The 21,648-nt window shown below is 45.1% G+C and overlaps 1 protein-coding gene and 1 pseudogene across 2 annotated transcripts; one reads left to right on the top strand and one right to left on the bottom strand.

The window, feature by feature from the left end:
• LOC115146184 (BTB/POZ domain-containing protein 7-like) overlaps window positions 1–10,136 on the top strand; it is a 34,284-nt pseudogene extending 24,148 nt beyond the window's left edge.
• Window positions 10,137–10,233: 97 nt separating this feature from the next.
• Window positions 10,234–20,200, bottom strand: LOC115146183 (putative E3 ubiquitin-protein ligase UBR7). 2 transcript variants are annotated; one of them, XM_029688093.2, is made up of 13 exons: window positions 20,167–20,200; window positions 17,495–17,599; window positions 14,251–14,368; window positions 13,875–14,008; window positions 13,668–13,728; window positions 13,476–13,571; window positions 13,220–13,273; window positions 12,977–13,082; window positions 12,563–12,696; window positions 11,469–11,666; window positions 11,085–11,250; window positions 10,896–10,957; window positions 10,234–10,675 (listed from the first exon to the last, which is right to left on the bottom strand). In XM_029688093.2, the coding sequence occupies exons 3-13, from the start codon at window positions 14,365–14,367 to the stop codon at window positions 10,601–10,603; spliced, it is 1,203 nt and encodes a 400-aa protein (XP_029543953.1). In that variant the 5' UTR covers window position 14,368; window positions 17,495–17,599; window positions 20,167–20,200; the 3' UTR covers window positions 10,234–10,600. The 2 variants fall into 2 exon arrangements, with proteins under 2 accessions (XP_029543953.1, XP_029543952.1); XM_029688092.2 differs by lacking the exons at window positions 17,495–17,599; window positions 20,167–20,200 and adding an exon at window positions 14,754–14,876.
• Window positions 20,201–21,648: the final 1,448 nt, after the last annotated feature.

Here is a 21,648-nt window from a genome sequence, read left to right as displayed (position 1 = left end):
GTGCTGAGTTTGCATGCAAGCTCCCATTAGGCCTACAGAAATAAATGGCTATAAAAACCACATCTAAATGATGGGATACACAAGCTACATTCTTTGCCAAATGATGTCACCTTTCACAAATTTAAAATGGACTGGTTGATTGATGTTGGGAAAATGTGTTTCAACAACGAGTTGCCGTTTTGGAAAAATTGCATCCCGTCTATTCTCCACTTACGCTACTTTGCGAACTGCTAGTGTCATTTAGAATTGGTTAGCCTAGGCTATAACCCCCTGAACACAGACAGACCGGTTCCACACTGAAAATGTGCAAACGCGTGAGTTTGATAAAGACTGAGCGTAGGCTTCTCACCAATCTGATGCCGTAGCCATAATTCATCACCATGCAGTGTTCCGGGTGGAATTATTCATCCATTTGGAAAATTCCAAAGAACTAAATCGAACGTCTGTATATCGAAAAGTAGACCAATTTTTGGTTCGTAACCATGAAACAATTACCAAATTGAGCCCTGTTTCAAATGATCACTCATTGGGGAGTACCTGTTCCAGAAGCAAAATGCGCATCACTTCGCACTGGCAACTTTTTGAAAAATATTCTGTTCTATTTTAGTCTGTTATATTACATGTTTTTTTGACTATAACATAGGTGTGTCTTGACTGTGAATAGGGCTCTGGAAATAAGAGCCTCTTGTCTGCTAAATGAACTGAACAATGTTATGCCATTGAACCATAGGTTTCTACAAGCGCCAATGCTGAGGTTACTGCCTTCCAGAAGATTCTGTTCCATTATAATATAACTAGTTGATATTACAGTTTCAATAAATTAATCCTAAATAGTTTTTATTTTTATTTATTGACTATGTATGTACTGTATGGGGCAATTTGTAATTTATCTGTAATGGTTATGATAAATTAGGCATTGTTGCGCACTGTTGGAATATAGATAAATGTTAACATATATTTTTCCACTAGTACTATGCAAGTACTTGAAGAGTCAAATCATTTAAAATGCCCATCCTTAATCCTGTCCAAATGACTCTGTAGTCAGTGCTTTGGTTACAAAAATGTAACTGTCTTTTTAGAATCACCCTTTTTCACCTCCCCAGAGTTCCTCCCGTCTGCGAGGCAGCTAGGGCATGATTGGGTTGACAATTATTTGGTGAAGAGTGGCAACACGCACACGGCTGCATAAACACAAACCCAAACACACAGCGTCTGGAGTACAGACGGAGTGAGAACGTTCCCTGGAGGCATTGCCTTCTGACATGGCCACTAATTGAAACTGAGCTTTGGTCTGCTCTGCTGTGCCAAGCTCCCTGGGTGTCGCACAGGACGGCTGAGGTGAAACGCTGTAATCCAATCAGACAAATACTGTACAACTCGCCACCACTACACCGTGTCACACCATCAAACACATATTCAAGTCTCCTCACTGAACCGCCTCTTCAGATGTTGCTCCACACTACGATGTTTAACCTTGTCCTTACACCTTTCCTTCCCTATCACCATCCCCCTCTCATCACGCTATCTTTTTCTCTCTCGCACTCCTCCCCTGCCCTCTTCTCTCTCTCTCTCTCTTTCACAGGCGAGTGAGCAGGACATTCTCAAGTACGTTGTGAAGTGGGGCGAGCAGCAGCTTATTAAGAGGATGGCAGACAGGGGTAAGATGATACACTCTATAATTACCCTCCGAGCAGGCCTTCTAATGGCTGAAAAGCACCCACCTACAGTACCAGCGCCTCCAAAATACACTAAAAGACTATAAAATCATTTAGTTTTCCAAGTTTTATCCTTAAAAATGGAAAATGGAAAAAAAAATGGATTCTTTTTTTTTGTGTGTGGCTCTGAACCCGACTGGAAAAATACTGTATCGTTAAAAAATAACGAGTGTGTGTTGGCCTTACTAACCACATAGTTATAAATAAAATCACTACTAACTGTGTGTGTTTTGTGGGCGGGTTCTTTTCCCAGAGCCTAACGTGCTGAGCGGAACAGCCCACAGCGTGAACAAGCGGGGGGTGAAGAGGAAGGACCTGGATGTGGAGGAGCTGAAGGAGATCCTGTCCCCCCTGCTTCCCTTCATCCGCACTGAGCACATCCTCCCTGCCAACAGCGACGTCCTCTCTGACGCGGTTAGTAGTCATGGATGACGCATCATATGGATGTTTCAATACAGTTTCTGATTGCTGCCAATACATATCGTGCAATCTATCATTTATGCCCTATTAATGGCTTAGTTGTTGATTGACCGGACCTTCTTGGTGTGTTCTCTTTAAATGACCCTCTTTCCATTCACAGACGAAGAGGGGTCTGATCAGCACCCCTCCCTCGGACATGCTGCCCACGACTGAGGGGGGCAAGGCCAACTCGTGGTTACGGCAGAAGAACGCTGGCATCTATGTGCGACCACGTCTCTTCTCTCCATACGTGGAGGAGGCCAAGGTAGGACACTCCGCATCGAGGGGTTGATGGTTAACGGAGAGTATTTTATCTCTCATCTCTGTGAGAGGGTTTGGGTCAGGCCAGGGTATGACCGACTCCTAACCCGTCTCCTCCTCCACTCAGTCTGTGCTGGATGAGATGATGGTGGAACAGACCGATCTGGTGCGTCTACGTTTGGTGCGCATGTCCAACGTGCCAGACACCCTCTACATGGTCAACAACGCCGTGCCACAGTGCTGTCACATGATCAACCATCAGCAGATGGCCAGCAGCCAGACCACCGCTCCGTCCGTGGTAGCCAATGAGATCCCAGGTAAGAGGACAAGACTGGTGCCAATAAGGAAGCCATTTAGTATAACATATTAGAAACGTTGACATGGCCCACCAACCCTCGGTGTGTCCTGTCAGTACCCAGACTGGTGGTGGTTAAGGAGATGGTCCAGAGGCTGCAGGAGCTGAGTCACACTGACCAGGTCCAGAGGGCCTACGCCCTCAACTGTGGCGAGGGGCCCGCCGTCAGCTATGAGCTGCAGCTGCGTGTGCTGAGGGAGTTTGGCCTGGCGGACGGGGCTACTGAGCTACTGCAGGTGAGGGGGAAGCCCCGTAGGGTACATGGAGGACCAGGCTGTCGACTTGTTAGAGGGAGACCTCTGTCCTAAGGACCTCCCTGAAAGACAAAAGGATCACTCACTTAGTGTACTACGTAATAACGTGTGTGTGTGTTATAGTAGAAGGTTTTTGGGATGCTAAATGTTTTGTTTGTTTATTGTCAGAACCCTTACAAGTTCTTCCCAGAGGAGCGTTTTGGAGACGAGAGTCCTGTTCTGGCCCTGCGCCAGGCAGGTCGTTGTCGGGTCAACAGCAGCCCAGCGATGGACAGCATGTTCTCAGACCTGGAGGGCCTGGCTGGGTTTCACCCCCCACTGCCTCCCCCACCACCCCCATACCACCCCCCTGCCACCCCCAGCCGTGCCCAGCTGAAGGGGGCCTGGAGGCCTCGTGTGCCCATCCCACCCCCACCCGCTCTTTCTCCTACCCCTGTAACCACACTCTGCTCCAGCTCCACACCACAGCCAAACATGGCAGCCCAGACTACCCCTCCGCCCCCAGGCCTCCACCTCCAGACTGCGGCAACCCCCAGGCCAAGGGCCGAGCCCTGCTCCCAGAACCACAGGTGAAGGACCACATGTCATGCTGTGTTTGTTGCTTTTGGTCATTGTAGCTGTAGAAGTGTATTGTGCTGTGATCATGTATAATCATGTATAACTAGCCGTGTTGGTGTGCTTCTCTCTGTCTCTCCAGCTGAGCATGGAGCCTGTGATGAGGGAGTTCATGCCTGACATCGCTCTGGGTGTCTCTGTCATGACCCTGAGGGAGCACCATATGGGGGACAGGGACGGTCATGGCCCCATGGCCCACCCGGCCCCACACCTCCCCCCCGGCCCCTGTCCCTCCACTCGCCTCAGCCTCAGTCATGGTCACTCCTGTAAGAGGCACGCTCCAGAGCCAAAGCTGGAGGCCCAGGCAGAGTTCCCTGATCTGTATGACTTCTCCTGCCGACCAACCACCGCAACATCCAGCCACCCCCTGCCCCCCTACGCAGGGCCAGACCTCTACAGCCACAGCTCCTCCAGCCACCCTCCCTCCTACATGTCTGACAGCCAGGGAAGGGCAGCTGAGGCACGCTCTGACCCCCTGCGCCTGGACGTCCTAGGCCTGCCCCCAGTGGCAGGATGGAGCTCTGGCTAACCCCTCTGGTCCCCAGGCTGGGGAAGGACACATCTCCAGAGGACGATCAAACAATGAGACCGACCTTACTCACGGTCTTGGCAACTTGTGTGGCTCCCCCAGTGGAAACCTAGACGGGTATGAGGAGCGGTCGTCGGCCCACAGGGAAGGCCCGAAGGAGATGGCGGTTACTGGCGAGTCCCCAGGTTCAGGGGCCCAGCAGCCACATAGGAACAGTATTAGCGAGGAGACTAGCAGAGAACGCAGGTCACCCAACAACCCTGACTACCCTTACAAGAAGTCTGCACTATAACCCTCGGGGAGGACCTGGGGTTGAGTCGTCAAAAGGGAAAGTGAGGGAAACAACCCTCTGTCATGGACAGCAAAGCACTAATGAGTGTGTGAAGGGGTGGCTAATGATTTCTATTTATTGTGTGTGTGTGTGTGTGTGTGTGTGTGTGTGTGTGTAAGTACCCTACCTCCTCCAGGCCTTTCTCCATGACATAGTGCTGTCTTCACCTCACGTCTCCTCTGAGTGCTACAGAGAAGCAGCATCAGGACTGTAGGTTAGTTAGAGAAACAGCAGTGACTGTCAGACTGTTGTATTGAAGCTTGGTGAAGCCAACCTCAATGCTGCAGTTTTACAATATAACTCCAGCAGTACTGTTTGGGAGGGGTTTTGCCTATATCCCTTGAGCCTTGTTGCACCACAGGTTTGTTGTGACCTCAAAGTTGTGGGAATCAGGAACAAAGATCTTATCATAAAGAAGATCATAACAAAGACGTTACTATGATCGTAACCATGAAATGTAGTTCAGATGTGCTGAGGATGTATAATATACATATGGACTGTAGTCCTCAGGATATATTTTAACTGGGAGATGTATAAATAGGATCTCAGTATAAACTAGTTAACACCAGCACATAGCTTCAATCAGCGTTATCTTCATGATAAAATCGTGTAAAAACATTTTCTTGCTCCTCTCATTTTTATTTCCTCTCTCTTCCTGTAGCATTCCTCCAGTACGTACCTCACCTGACTGGTTACATTTGATTTCCCCTTTCTAGTGCTGCATGTTACACAGAAATGCTGATGAGTAAAAGGCTCAGGCTAGTTCAGATCAGGCAGGAAGTAGGTCTGTTGAGGCTGTCATTGTGCTGCCTCTTCAGTCTCTGATATACAGAGCATTCAGAATGTACTCAGCCCCCTTGACTTTTTCTACATTTTGTTATGTTACAGGCTTATTCTAAAATTGATTAAATAGATTTTTTCCCCTTGTCAATCTACACACAATAACCCATAATGACAAAGCAAAAACAAATATTTGCAGACCCTTTACTCAGTACTTTGTTGAAGCACCTTTGGCAGCGATTACAGCTTTGAGTCTTCTTGGGAATGACGCTACAAGCTTGCCAGGTTGAATGGGGAGCATCGCTGCACAGCTATTTTCAGGTCTCCAGAGATGTTCAATCTGTGTTCAAGTCCGGGCTCTGGCTGGGCCACTCAAGGACATTCAGAGACGTGTCCCGAAGCCACCATGCTTCACCGTAGGGACTGTGCCAGGTTTCCTCCAGACGTGATTCTTGGCATTCAGGCCAAAGAGTTCAATCTTGGTTTCATCAGAGCAGATAATCTTGTTTCTCATGGTCTGAGTGTCTTTGGGTGCCTTTTAACAAACTCCAAGCGGGCTGTCGTGTGCCTTTTACTGAGTAGTGGCTTATGTTTGGCCACTCTACCATAAAGGCCTGATTGGTAGAGTGCTGCAGAGATGGTTGTCCTTCTGGAAGATTCTCCCATCTCCACAGAGGACCTCTGGAGCTCTGTCAGAGTGACCATCAGGTTCTTGGTCACCTCCCTGACCAAGGCCCTTCTCCTCCGATTGCTCAGTTTTGCCAATGCGGCCAGCTCTAGGAAGAGTCTTGGTGGTTCCGAACGTCTTCCATTTAAGAATGATTGAGGCCACTGTGTTCTTGGGGATCTTCAATGCTGTAGACATTTTTTGGTGCCCTTCCCCATATCTGTACCTCAACGCTATCCTGTCTTGGAGCTTTACGGACAATTCCTTCGACCTCATGGCTTGATTTTTACTCTGACATGCACTGTCAACTGTGGGACCTTTAAATATAGACAGGTGTGTGCCTTTCCAAATCATGTCTAATCAATGCAATCTACCACAGTTGGTAATCATGTTGTAGAAACATCTAAAGGATAATCAATGGAAACAGGATGCACCTGAACTCAATTTCAAGTCTCACAGCAAAGGGTTCCAAATACTTATGTAAATACATGTAATACATTTGCAAAAATTCGAAACCTGTTTTTTCCAATGTCATTGTGGGGTAATGAGTGTAGATTGCTGAGATTGTTTTATTGAATCCGTTTTAGAATAAGGCTGTAAGGTAACAAAATATTGAAAAAGTCAAGGGTTCTGAATACTTTCCCGAAGGCAAGAAAAAGTATGTGAACCCTTTGGAAACACCTGGATTTCTGCATGAATTGTTCATAATTTGATCCGATCATCTAGGTCACAACAATAGACAAACTCAGTCTGCTTAAACTAATAACACACAAACAATTATACGTTTTCATGTCTTATTGAGCACACCGTGTGAACATTCAGTGCAGGGTGGAAAAAAGTGTATGAACACTTGGATTTAATAACTGGTTAACCCTCCTTTTGGCAGCAATAACCTCAACCAAACGTTTTTCTGTAGTTGAAGATCATACCTGCACAACGGTCAGGAGGAATTTTAGACCGTTCTTCTTTACCAAACTGTCTCAGTTCAGCAATATTCTTGGGATGTCTGGTGTGAACTGCTCTCTTGAGGTCATGCCACAGCATCTAAAATCGGGTTGAGGTCAGGACTCTTTTTTTTTTCTGCTGTTGAAGCCATTCTGTTGTTGATTAACTTCGGTGTTGTGGGTCGTTGTCCTATTGCGTCACCCAACTTCTGTTGAGCTTCAATTTTCAGACAGATAGCCTAACATTCTCCTGCACAATGTATTAATTCACTTGGGGATTCATTTTTCCGTCAACCATAGCAAAGATGACTGCAAGAGCACAGAGCAGAATGCTCAATGTTAAGAAGAATTGCCCAGGCCCTGAGGCAGCCCCAAGCCATGATGCTCCCTCAACCATAGGTTTTGATGTTGCTGTGCCTTTTTTTCACACGTAGTGTTGTGTGTTCCTTCCTGACAACTCAACTGTAGTTTCATCTGTCCACAGAATATTTTGCCAGTAGAGCTGTGGAACATCCAGGTGCACTTTTGCAAACTTCAGACGTAGAGCAATGCTTTTTGGGGGGGGAGAAGCAGTGGCTTCTTCCATGGTGTCCTCCCATGAACACCATTCTTGTTTAGTGTTTTACGTATTGTAGACTCGTCAACAGAGATGTTAGCATGTTCCAGAAATTTCTGTAATCTATTAGTTGACATTAGGATTCTTCTTAACATTGAGCATTCTGCTCTGTGCTCTTGCAGTCAGTCATCTTTGCAGGACGGCCACTCCTAGGGAGAGTAGCAACAGTGCTGAACTTTCTCCATTTATAGACAATTTGTCTTATCGTAGACTGATTAACATCGAGGCTTTTAGAGATACTTTTGTAACCCCTTTCAGCTTTATTCAAGTCAACAATTCGTAATCTTAGGTCTTCTGAGATCTCTTTTGTTCGAGGCATGGTTCACATCAGGCAATGCTTCTTGTGAATAGCAAACTCAAATTTTGTGGATGTTTTTTTAATAGGGCAAGGCAGCTCTCATCAACATCCAGGTTAGCTGACTCCTTACTCCAATTAGCTTTTGGAGAAGTCATTAGCTTAGGTGTTCATACTTTTTCCAACCTACACTGTGTTTAAATTATGTATTATAAATTGTAAATTATGTATTCAATATAGACAAGAAAAATACAATAATGTGTGTTATTAGTTTAAGCACATTGTCTATTGTTGTGACTTAGATGAAGATCGGATCAAATTTGATGACCAATTTATGCAGAAGTCCAGGTAATTCCAAAGGGTTCACATAATTTTTCTTGCCACTATGTATTTTCAAAAACATGAGCCTGGGGGTTTTTGGAACAAGACGGGAGGGAGGGGGCAGAGGTTAAGGACTGAGGTACACTGGGAAAAATAATGGTGCAATGAACACGCTAGTCAGGAGATGTTTTATTTCAGCTGAATATGTGTGTGTAGTTTAATAATTCCAGGTAACTGTAAATAATCTCAGTACTGTACACACTCCATTTTTAATCAGGTCTGTATTTACCTATAAAACACAAGGCTCTGATCTGAAATGGTTAACCAGAGACCGACCATAGAATGCTGTGGTCAATATGCTTGAAACCACCTTGTTCTTTTAACGGCATAAACAATTAGAAGTCTTAATCCACTTTTTGAAGTGACCATAAGGGATCCATCACAAGCGTGACGCCACCACTGGCTCTACTAGTTGTTTGTGTGAATCTAATGTTCACCCTCGAACACTATCCATTCACATGTCCTCAGTCTGTTCATTTGTGTTGTTCCCATGTACAATGTAACCACTGTCACTCCACCTTTTGGCTAATCCTGGACCTGCGAAGACCTGCTCGCTGTCGTCGGAGGTTACGGCATACTGTATGAGAGCTACTGGGGCTGTTGCTACAGAAACCAAAGTGCACCCATCAGATCCTGTAAGATCAGCCACACATGTCTCCTCTAACACAAACTGACAAACTCATGATACAGGCAACATTGCACTGTAGAAATGATCCATTTCACATGGGAGCAGGGGGATAAATTATTTTAGAACAAAAGAGCTCCAGAACAACTGCATAATTCTTAAATTAAACCATGCATTTCTACCATTCAGTAATCCTGAGCATAAATCATAATTATTCATGTAATATTTTAATATATTGTACAACAGATCCTTATTACATCTTAGTGGTGGTACTGTAAATGAATTATTCAGCTGTTTTGTAGCTGTGGTGGACTACACTGTGAGGTTGTGTTCAGCATCACATTTCACCAAGAAAGGATAGTCTGAAAGATGGTCAGACTCAAACTTATTTTTGTTCATTAAAATGTTTTCTTTTAGGGAAATGTTTTTAATATTGTTAATGGTGTGGAATACCATGAAGTTGTAGGTTTTATACCATTTGGTTTTTTAAACTGCCCAGTGTTTCCAGATTTCTATGAAATATGACCTATAGTTACTTACAATGAGTTTAAATAGTTTTCCTTCCAGAAAAGAATTGTTACAGAAGCAGCTTTGTGGTGGAATGGTGTGGGCATATACCGGTCATTAAATATATGCGCAAGTAGACTGCTGATTGGACAGCTCATCCTTCTCAGAGATGACATGTCCTAAGGATTTTTTACATTTTTTAATCCAATTCATGCTTTTGCAACATTTGGATATTAACTTTTTTAAAGTTAAATTTTCACTGGGCAGTTACTTAAGTAGCACATGGACATGTAGATATTCACTCTGCATTGTGATAATGAAGTTGCCGGGCAGAGAACCCTTTTCCATCCAATTTGCTTCACGGGGAAAAAATGCAAAACTTTAGATTCCTCCCCATGTTGGTTAGTTGCTTTATTTTCCAGGACAGTTTCCCCATGAATAAAAACCCTCCACATCCTGTTTGCTCTATACTGTAGAAGTCAGTGCCTTCCCCTGCCAAGAGGCTGGGCTGTTATTTGAGAAGTGACTGTCCTATGCAAGCCTTTTCTACCAGCTTGTATCAAAAAGCCCTTTGTAAAACTCATGTAGCTAGTTATTAGTGTACATGTTTTTTTGTTTAGGTACCTTTTTAAAATGTAACCCTCTGGAACTGTGTTTGATAATTGAACAGGTACGCTGTATGTAAAACACTTTTGTAGATCCCTGTATTTGGTTTTACGTGTTCTATTTTTCTACTGTTAACTCAAATGGTGCATAACAGTGTGGAACTTGGGCATCTTCGAAATAAACTGCTACAATATAATTCTGGACTGTCTAGTCATTTAGTTCAACCTCGAGTAAAGCAGTACCTTCTGGTATTTCGATGACAAGTAGCCGTGGAATCACTTCACACAGAATGCTGAATGAACTGTTTCATTTAATACCAGTGACACCATCAAATTGTCACGCTTCAATATGAATGGCAGTGCATAGTCGGGTGTCACATAATGAAAGTCTAACGACAACTTAGACTTCATGTCCATGATTAAAATCATTAGCATCTCTCCCAGCATGCTAACTGTCAGTTTCTCATAAGACAAGGAATGTCATTTGAAATTCATGGAGACCCATTCAATAACCTTTTAGCAAAATGTTCAACTTCAAACCTCAGCAACAGCATCTTTTATTTAAAGCAGAAGGCGTTTGAGGGACATCGAACTGTTTTGCTATGAACCCAAAGTAACATTAAAAAACAAGTAGACAACGCCACTGAGGGGCAGAATGACATCAGCTGTTCATTTGCCGCCTCTTCCTGGACATCAGCTCCCCAAAGAACTGGTGGATGGCCTCTGCTGTGACAACCTGAGGGGAGGAGTGGTTCAATGGGGATTAGAGGTGAATGACCACAGTGTTCTTCAGCTATTGTTTGGACACAAGCAGATCAATGACAAACAAGTGCTGACATGACAAGTAACCTATGGACTACTGCTCATATATTGGTTTCCTATGCTGTGTTCATGTGCCCTCTTGGAAACTACCACCAGACATTTTGTCTTCAGTAAACAAACATACAGCTCCTCACCTTTCCTTCATCAGCTATCTGCCGTAGGAATGTCATCAGTTCAGTCTGCATCTCATTGAACTCTGAATGAGGGAACATTTTACTTCATCAACCCAGTTCATCAAATGGTAAGAAACACACCGTGTTTGGTTTCATCTACAGGTAATAACTGCCAAACAAGGGAATGAAAAAGACAGTCCCCATCCTTACGGTAAACAATCTCCAGTTGCTGCACGCGGTCCAGAGTACTCAGGCTTGACATGAGCAGACTGTCAAGACTAGCAGGTCCTTGCTCTACAGTGCCTCTGTTCTCATAGGCCAGGACAGTGTCTGACTCATCCAGCAGGAACTGCACTCCCGCGTCGACGTAGGCCCTCTGAGCAGAAACAACAAACATACAATGGAAACCGCTCTACACCTTTATCCAATCTAAAAGGGCTGACACTACAATGTGCTGAATGACCAGTAAAGTATATACAGCAATCTATTTGTTCCACATCAAATAGCTAAAAACAACACAGTTGCTGCACTGTGCTTGAAATCAGTCATGGCAAAATACATAATCTCAAGAGAGAAGAATCTTTAGTGACCCACCTTGCAGCTGACGCAGGTGCACAGCGTGGCTCTCCAGTGGTAAGGCCAGAACACAGCCCCTTCCCTAGCTCTCTCCAGGCCCTGTGTCTTCAGCTCCCTCAGCCTGCAATACACAGTCTTGTCCTGGCTCTTCACAGGAAGGCCTGTCATCTCCTGGTGAGTCCGTTTGCAGGCAGTCCTCCCATTCGTAGCCTCATTCTGGACACAAGACAGCAAGGGAGGAAACATGCATTATATTTTAGGCTTTTCAGGATTGTGTTAGTGGAGAACGAAGAGGAAGAGGGACCGATCCCATAATCCAGGGGGCTTGTTTAATTTTAAAATAAATAAATACAACATCCCGCGGAAGCAACACACACAAGCTCTCTAATAGGAGTTGACACAATGAGAGGGTGGGCTGATGAAATCAGTCTTGTTTACAGTAAGCTGAACTGTGAAGCCTGGCCAAGCCAGTCCCCAGAGCAGGGGAATCTGTGTCCCATGGATAATTTCTTCCTTAATTACCCAAAGGGGAGGGCAGCCAGGCAGCACAACAAGAACAGGAGTCCACTGTTTGCATCCGCACAATACATTACCCTCCACTGCCATCTGCTGGGAGTCAGGTGACACACCGCAAATCACACCAAATAGCTGAGTGGATTTTTATTTAACTAGGCAAGTCAGTTAAGAACAAATTCTTATTTTACAATGACAGCCTATACCCTGGCCAAACCTCCCCTAAAGCGGACGACACTGGGCCAATTGTGTGCCGCCCTATGGGACTCCCGATCACGACCGGTTGTGATACAGCCCGGGATCAATCCAGGGTCTGTGGTGACGCCTGTAGCACTGAGATGCAGTGCCTTAGACCGCTGCGCCACTCGGGAGCCGAATGAGTTTTGAAGAATGTATGAATTGGTTTAGCAGGCAGTATTAACCAAATGTCTACTTAAGTATAGATGTGTGTTTATGTCTGCCTTCAATGAAAACACAGCCAAGAGTTCCTCTCCTCACCCTGATGTCATTCCCATTTGCTTGGTGCAAGTGGTGAGTCATGCATTTAGGAGTCTAGGTTTCAAACGCAATTGTAAAAGTCAAAGCTTGGCTCTCCTTACCTTCTCTTGACAGCTGGGGCTGGTAGAGGACCCCTCGCCCCCGTTCTTACAGGGCTCATCACTCCTCTTGTCCTCTGGCTCCTTATTGACTTCAACCTCCCCTTTACAGGGGCTCACTTTGACCACAGGAGGTTCTTGAAAAACAACAATATACATTACTATTGTTTTAACTGCAGAATGTACATAAAGGGCATGACATTGTATAGCGATCAGGTTTAATTCATCGTCACTGTCTGTGCACTAAAAACCTAGCCCAAATTACCTCTAGATGAAGAAGACTGACATCTTCCATCTTTAACTAGTTCAAAATGGAAAGATATGTATTTTCATAAGTAGTATGGGGTGGGTTATAACCCAAGCCCAGAGCTCTGGATCCCTAGCTCTCGCTCTTTGTTAGTGGGAGGAATAACACACCTGCAATGTGGGTGGAGTATGTCCAGAGGAAGGGGGCTTTGTTCATGCAGGTCTCACACACCATCTCCTGCAGCTCCTCAGAGTCTTCCACCGTACAACCCAGGTGCTGTCACAGAGAAGGACCACATGGTCAAGGAGAAGTAATCATGCTGGTCTTTGTATCAAAACCATTATCCCAGCTAACAAAGATTAAATCTCAAAACACACCTGAAAACAATCATGATGTTGCCCCTTGATACATACCCTGGGATGATACCAGTCCTCACAGATGATGCACTGAATCATATCCTCATTAACCTTATGGGAGGGAGGATGCATGAGAGGGTGTTTTTGTTATGAGGAATGACATATCCATCATTCTTTCAACAACACGTACTGAATCCTAGAGACCTAGCATATCAACAAAGCCTATGATTCAGACAGAACTAAAACATGTATTCATTCATCAATAGCAAAATGTGAAGGGATGGATGGCGTAATGCTGGAATCAAATCCATACCTGATCTTCAGTGTCTGGGTAAGGTCTGTCACAGGTACAGTAACAGCCATGGAAGTTGTGATTATAATGATTTTTTGCGTTTAGTTGGTCTTTGCCCTGCAAAGAGAAAAGGAACAATGGAAATCAGGCATCAATGTTTTCAGCTGTCAGGATGACATGACTGAGGGGTAGATAGGATATTAGAACACTTACAGGACTCAGCTGGCACCTAAACACGCCAAACTTGCTGTTTCCACAATCACAGCGGAAATTCCTACATGCAAACAAATAGATGCAAATAAGCAATTTCAAGACCTCAACAAGTACTACAATGAGTATGGAAATGTAAACAGCTACCTAAACCTTAGTGTTGTTTGTACTCCTGGAATTTGTGAATGTCCCTTTACATCAGGTTCATACCTTTTTGTGTAGAGCTCAAATATGTCATGCCCATCATGGCAATGGTTGGTGCAGGCAAGGCAGAGCCCAGCAGGTTCTACCCCTCTGGGTGTGCAAGTGTTGCAGGCAAAAACAGCCTGTCTCTTCACATATCCCTGTAACACAATAGAATAGATATTATATGTAGTTATTTGCCAGTCTGTTAGTTTTAGTCACAATGCTCCTGTACCGCTTGCTTCTAAAGCGGGGAGAACAGGTCGTGGCTCGGTTGGTTGATGTCCCTGATGACATATTGTATGTAGTAACATAAAGAAGACACAAAAGGCCACACTGAATCTGGGGTCAGTGGCTGTTCTCTGGGTGTGGCGATACAGATGTGGGCAGGCAGCATCTTTACCTGGGGATAGGAACAATTATCTGGATCACTTCCAGCCAACACAGCATACGCCTCTTGCAGCTCCTCGTCTTCCAGAATGTCCTGTACGGTCACGGTGCGCTCCTCGTTCACAGACATTCTTGGAACAAAATAAAACACCCACTCAAATGGATGGATGTACATATGCACACAACTACATTCTTCGGTCCCCTACTCCTACCACGTGGGGGAGTAAGGAAAACAACACTACGGCCAAAGTCAAACAATGTAGTGTAAATACATTTGAATTCTGCCACATTTGTAGCCGATTTGCTAGTCATCTCACCTTGACTGATTGCAACAAAATAATTTCCAACGGTCTGCTGGCATATTCAAAACATTCCGTCAGATAAGCTAGCTAACAACAGATTATGCTAGCTAACGTTCAATATTTCGACTAGAAGCATGCTTCGTTGTCATCTTTATAGTAGTACTTGCGGATAACTATTTGAATTATATCGCTAATTACTTGCAAGTAGCCTTACCTGGTGAGCGAAATGGCTAGACAGACACTTGCGAGTCTGCGACAGAACAAAGATTTTTCAGGCTGTATTGTGACTGCGACTTTGGCCAAGTGAAGTCACGCAATTGTGACGTCAAAGAGAAACGTAATGATTTAGTATCAAATCAAATCAAACTTTATTTGTCACATGCGCCGAATACAACAACTGTAGACCGACCTGTAGACTTACAAGCCATTAACCAACAGTGCAGTTCAAGAAGAGTCAATAAAATATTTACAAAATAATAAAAAGTAACAAAATAACGAGACTAAATACAGGGGGTCCTGTACCGAGTCAGTGTGCGGGTACAGGTTAGAGGTAATTTGTACATGTAGGTAGGGGTGAAGTGACTGTGCATAGATAATAAACAGCGAGTAGAAGCAGTGTACACAACAAATGGGGGGGGGTCAATGTAATAGTCTGGTGGCCATTTGATTAGTTTTTCAGCAGTCTTATGGTAGAAGCTGTTAAGGAGCCTTTAGGACCTATGACTAGGGTGGCTGGAGTCTGACAATTCTTAGGGCCTTCCTCTGACACCGCCTTATATAGAGGTCCTGTATGGCAGGAAGCTTGGCCCCAGTGATGTACTGGGCCGTACGCACTACCCTCTGTAGTGCCTAGCGGTCAGAGGCCGAGCAGTTGCCATACCAGGCATTGATGCAACCCGTCAGGATGCTCTCGATTGTGCAGCTATAGAACCTTTTGAGGATCTGAGGACCCATGCCAAATCTTTTCAGTCTCCTGAGGGGGAATAGGCTTTGTCGTGCCCTCTTCACGTGCCCGGCCATGCAGTCATGAGTGAACCGGGACTACAGGAGGGGACTGAGCACGCACCCCTGAGGGGCCCCCGTGTTGAGCATCAGCGTGGTGGATGTGTTGTTCCCTAGCCTTACCACCTGGGGGCTGCCCATCAGGAAGTCCAGGATCCAGTTGCAGAGGGAGGTGTTTAGTCCCTTAGCTTAGTGATGAGCATTGAGGGAACTACTATGGTGTTGAACGCTGAGCTGTAGTCAATGAATAGCATTCTCACATAGGTGTTCCTTTTGTCCAGGTGGGAAAGGGCAGTGTTGGGTGCAATAGAGATTACATCATCTGTGGATCTGTTGGGGCAGTATGCAAATTTGAGTGGGTTAAGGATTTCTGGGATAATGGTGTTGATGTGAGCCATTACCAACCTTTCAAAGCACTTCATGGTAGCTTACTTGAGTGTTCTTGGGCACAGAGACTAAGGTGTTCTGCTTGAAACATGTTGGTTTTACAGATTCAGTCAGGGACATGTTGAAAATGTCAGTGAAGACACTTGCCAGTTGGTCAGCGCATGCTCGGAGTACACGTCTTGGTAATCCGTATGGCCCTGCTCCCTTGTGAATTTTGACCTGTTTGAAGGTCTTACTCACATCGGCTACGGAGAGCGTGATCACACAGTCGTCCGGAGTGGCTGGTGCTCTCATGCATTTCAGTGTTACTTGCCTCGAAGCGAGCATAGAAGTAATTAAGCTTGTCTGGTAGGTTCGTGTCACTCGGCAGCTCTTCCCTTTGTAGTCTGTAATAGTTTGCAAGCCCTGCCACATCTGACGAGCATCAGAGCCGGTGTAGTATGATTCAATCTTAGTCCTGTGTTGACGCTTTGCCTGTTTGATGGTCCGTCGGAGGGTATAGCGGGATTTCTTATAGGCTTCAGGGTTAGAGTCCCGCTCCTTGAAAGCAACCCTTGAACTCAGTGTGGATGGTGCCTGTAATCCATAGCTTCTGGTTGGGGCATGTACGTACGGTCACTGTGGGGACGACGTCATCGATGCACTTATTGATGAAGTCAGTGACTGATGTGGTGTACTCCTCAATGCCATCAGAAGAATCCCAGACCATATTCCAGTCTGTGCTAGCAAAACAGTCCTGTAGCTTAGCATCTGCTTCATCTGACCTCTTTCTTACAGCTGCACAATTGAGAGCATCTCGACACTGCATCACTGCTTGGTATGGCAACTGCTTGGCATCCGACCGCAAGGCACTACAGAGGGTATTGCGGACAGCTCAGTACATCACTGGGACAGAGTTCCCTGCCATCTAGGACCTCTATTCTGTATAGCACTTTGTGACATCGGCTGATGTAAAAAGGGCTTTATAAATTGATATACCAGGCGGTGTCAGAGGAAGGCCTTAAAAATGATCAAAGACTCCAGCCACCCAAGTCATAAACTGTTCTCTCTGCTACCGCACGGCAAGCGGTACCGATGCACCAAGTCCGGATACAACAGGACCCTGAACAGGTTCTACCCCTAAGCCGTAAGACTGCTAAATAGTTAACCAAATAGCTACCCAGACTATTTGCATTGACCCTTTTTGCAATTAAATGTTTTAACTCATCACATATGCTGCTGCTACTGACTTTCCTAGTTACATGTAGATATCGACCTCAATTACCTCATACCTCAGCACATGGACTCGGTACTGGTACCTCTTGAATATAGCTAAGTTATCATTACTCATTGTGTATCTATTGTTACTTTTATTATGCGTTTTACTTTTCTATTATTTCTCAATTTTCTTTCTCTTTGCATTGTTGGGAAGGGCCCGTAAGTAAGCATTTCACTGTTAGTCCACACCTGTTGTTTACGAAGCATGTGATGAATACATTATACCTTTTGTCAACAATGGATCATGCCAGTCTCTGATTGACAGCCGGGAACCTTTTCACCCTTCGGTTAAACGGAAATGTGTCTCACCTGTAGATGCACTATTCTTCTATGGTATAATGGCTTCTTCTTCTTCGGGGGGGTTTATCGGCGGTTGGCATCCAACATTATGGTGCATTACCACCACATACTGTCCTAGAGTGTAGTGTGGGCCAGAGACAGGGATAAACTAAATCATACCTGCCAACCCTGTTGCTCTTTAAAAAAAAGAAAATATTTTAGACTATATCTAATGACGTTCTACTCAATATACTCTTTAAACTAATGTCCTATATCCCCTTCTCCCTCATACTAGATCTCAGCCTCTCACTTTCCCTCTGATACTGCCCACACCGTAGCAAAACATGCTCCACGGTCTCTGTTTCCTGGCAATAATCACACTTTCCTGTTGGATGCTGTCCTATCACATGTAAGGACTTATTCAACTGGCTGAGTCCCACCCTTAACTTGTAAAAATAGCCACCTCTCTTCTGTACCGTCCTGCTGTCCTCCCCGACTTTCCTTTGTACTTGAAATAAATGCCTGCCCTTTAGTATCTCTCTTCCACTGCTCCTGCCCTCTCTGCACCACTGTTCATATCAGGCTTTTTGCCTCGGCCTTGCTCATTGAAACTACAACATCAACATCCCCACTTCTAAGTGCTTGTTTAGCCAGTACATCAACTGCCTTGTTCCCCTCCACCCCCACATCGGCTGGGACCCAAGTAAATGTTATCTGTATACCCATCTGTCTAATCCTGCCATGGGTTTGTAGCACCTCATAAATCAGGTCTTGTCTGCTCCATGAGCTAAAGGACTTGAGACTCATTAACACTGCACATTAATCAGAGCAAATAACTACTCTGTCTGGCTTGACTTCCTCCACCCACTGCAAGGCCAACGGTATGGCCATCAGCTCTGCCGTATATACAGACAGATTATTGTAATACGTTTTCTGACTTCCACCCCACGTTCCTGCACTACAAATGCTGACCCGGTATGTCTTTTGAGCCATCTGTGTAAATGGCCACAAAATCCTGATACACAGTTTCCAGACATTTCTTAAACAAATCAGATGGATCAACACCCTCCATATCTGTCTGTAGTCTCTCTACACTTCTAGATCAACTACTGGAGGCGGGAGTAGCCATGGTGGATTTACAAGAATAGCTACCGTTGGACTAAACTCCCTTCCATACAGTTCCATCTCCTTCGCCTGGATATTACCCAGCCATGGTCCCAGCATGTCTATAAAATCCATTTTGCAGGATGTGGCACCACATGTCCTTGTAGGTTGACCCAATAATTAATTGCCAGCTGCTGTCGCCTAATCTGCAATGGCATATCCCCCATCTCTACCTATAGTGCCGCCTGAAATGCCCCATTACATTAGAGTCCTTATCCCTGTATTACATCTAGCCTTTCCAATGAGGTCGGGCTTTCGAACCATACGCTATGCTGCCATAGTCTATTATAGATTGGATCAATGCAACATACATGGTCCTCAATGAAGAACGCCCAGCCCCCCAACTCCTTCCCCATCAGACAGCACATCACATTTAGCATCTTACACTTTCCCACCACTCTCTCAATGTGTTCTGCACAGGTCAGTCTAGTGTCAAAGTATACCCCAAGAAACATGAAGGCCCCCACCCTCTCCAAGTTTCTCCTATATAACTTCAAGCGTACCTCATCTCCCACCTTCACCCTGGTAAAGAACACTGAGTTCTCTACAGAGAACCTGAATCCCCACATTAATGCCCACCGCTCTACTTCATCAATTGCTTCCTGTACCTTCCTGACTACGTATGGCACATTTCTTCCCCTCTTCCATAAGGCCCCAACATCTGCAAATAACGACCTCCCAATATCCGGCTGTACCTGAGAGTAAACATCATTGATCATGATTGAGAAAGACAGAGGACTAATCACACTCCCCTGTGGTGTACCATTATCCACCAGGTATCTGCCTGATAGTGACTTTCCTACCCTCACCTGGATAGACCTTCCAAACAGGAAATCCTTTACGTTCTTCCTCCTACCCGATAATATCAAGCTTGATTAATTAACAATCCCTCCTTCCACATCATATCATAGGCACATCAAAAAAAGACAGTTACAACAGTCTCCTTGTTCACCTGAGCCTTCCTGACATCTGCTTCTAAACAGAGCACTGGGTCCATAGTCCCCCTTTCCTTCCTGAACCCACTCTGATGTGGCGATACCAGTCCCCTGCTCTCCAGGAAGTAAGTTACCCTCTCCGTAATCATATGTTCCATAATATTACATACATGTGATGTTAAAGCTATTGGCCGATAACTTGTTGGCCTCGTTGGGTCCTTCCGTGCCTCCCTCCCACACTGTGTTGTACAAAACCAAAACCTTATCCAGTGCCTCATCACTAAGATGGGCCAACAAAACAAAGCACACCACATCTTTCCCAGGTGAAGTTAAACCAGCCTTACCTATTGCCCTTTTCCTCTCTACCATTGTAAATGGTGCATTCAATGCATAATTTACCTCCTCCTTTCTATCCAGCACTCCAGGATGCTCCTCTCTCGTTCTCTCTCTCCCCCTCTGCCCCTCTAACAAATTTGCCAAGCTATGCACTTCCACAAACACTTTGGCCATCATCTCTGCCTTCTCATCTGTTACTGCCACATCCTTCCCTCTCTGTTCTAGACTCTACTTAAGCAGTGCTATTGATAGCATATTTGGCGGTACCTGGTCCTTGAAGTGTAACATAATAGACATGCTATCTATTCTAACTCCACCCTTGTTGCTTGCAATCTTTGAACATCCACTAGAACGCCTCCTCTCAAATAGTCCCTTACCTCTTTAGTGTCGTCACTCACAGGCCCTCCTGTTATCACCCCTTTAATCCACTGATTGATCATTCCAGCTGCTCGACACCACCTTACACTTCCCTAGTTGCTTCACTCAGAGCTTTTTCCCTCTGCGCCATGTCCTTCCAGAATACCAACACGCTTCCATCTCTTAGCACTTTAGCAATGACAACTTCCCCAATCAACTTTTATCACAGCCGTCAATCTTATTGGACTCTTCGCCCCAACTCCCATTTCCTCCCTAAACTTCAGAATCCTTTTCTGCTCTTCCTCATCTCCCTGCTCCCCTCGTGTCTTATCTTACCCTTCCTCGGCACTTTCTAACTCCGAACTGCCGCTAGCGTTGGAAACTGTTGGTCTCCTCAAACTTCCTTTTCTGCCTCCATAGACTTCTCGGTCCCCTTCAAACCCTTGCTCCCTTTCTCTCCCACTTTCTTTCTCTTTCTTACCCCCTCCTTTATTTGTACCACTATGCTCCATACTTGCTTCACTTTCTTCTCCATCACTATCTCCTACCATCTCTGACCCAGTCACAGCACAGCCGTGCCACACCGAGTCAAGTTTGATTGTTTGTTTATGAACGATTGATCGCTAGTCACAGCTTTCCAAACAGTCAGCCAGCTCGACCTGCGTTCCCTGTCGTTCAACAACCGACACTGATATGAAATGCCCACTTACGTCCCTGGTATAATGGCGGTCAGAAAACAAACGTTTAAGGCGCATGCCGCCACCTACTGTGCTGAAGTCTGCGAGCGTTCATGGTTTGCCTAATTCTGTACTACTAATAAAAATAAAATAAAAATCCCTAATAATTTCGAACAAACCCTCCCCTAACCTTGTGTTGTTATTGTGTTGTTATGTGTTCATAACATTTAGACTACGTTACCCAGCAGGCTAGGTAGATGGTTAAAGGATGCCTTGCATGGCTAAACATGGAGTTTTCTAGCTGAAGTATATGTTCATTAAAAGTAATTAAACCTACGCCCCGGTTTGTCATTATATATGGAACAAACATAACACCCCTAAAACCATGGGTGACTAGGTCTGGCTCGCAGTCGACATTCCAATTCATCCCAAAGATGTGCAATGGGGTTGAGGTCAGGGCACTGTGCAGGCCAGTCAAGTTCTTTCTCACCGATCTCGACAAACCATTTCTGTATGAACCTCGTTTTGTGCACGGGGGCATTGTCATGCTGAAACAGGAAAGGGCCTACCCCAAACTGTTGCCACAAAGTTGGAAGCACAGAATCGTCTAGATTGTCATTGTATGCTGTAGCGTTAAGATTTCCCTTCACTGGAACTAAGGGGCCCACCCCGAACCATGAAAAACAGCCCCAGACCATTATAACTCCACCAAACC

Source organism: Oncorhynchus nerka, linkage group LG18 (genome assembly GCF_034236695.1).
Source record: "Oncorhynchus nerka isolate Pitt River linkage group LG18, Oner_Uvic_2.0, whole genome shotgun sequence".
Taxonomy (NCBI): Eukaryota; Metazoa; Chordata; class Actinopteri; order Salmoniformes; family Salmonidae; genus Oncorhynchus; species Oncorhynchus nerka.
Note: the sequence above shows the minus strand (reverse complement) of the source record. Positions and strands in the feature narration are given on the sequence as shown.

Coding starts and splice junctions, on each gene's coding strand:
- LOC115146183 (XM_029688093.2), bottom strand. CDS start 14,367: ATGTCTGTGAACGAGGAGCGCACCGTGACCGTACAGGACATTCTGGAA. Junction 14,009..14,250: donor ATAATTGTTCCTATCCCCAG/GTAAAGATGCTG, acceptor ATTGTGTTACAG/GGATATGTGAAGAGACAGGC. Junction 11,667..12,562: donor GCCCCAGCTGTCAAGAGAAG/GTAAGGAGAGCC, acceptor TCTTGTGTCCAG/AATGAGGCTACGAATGGGAG.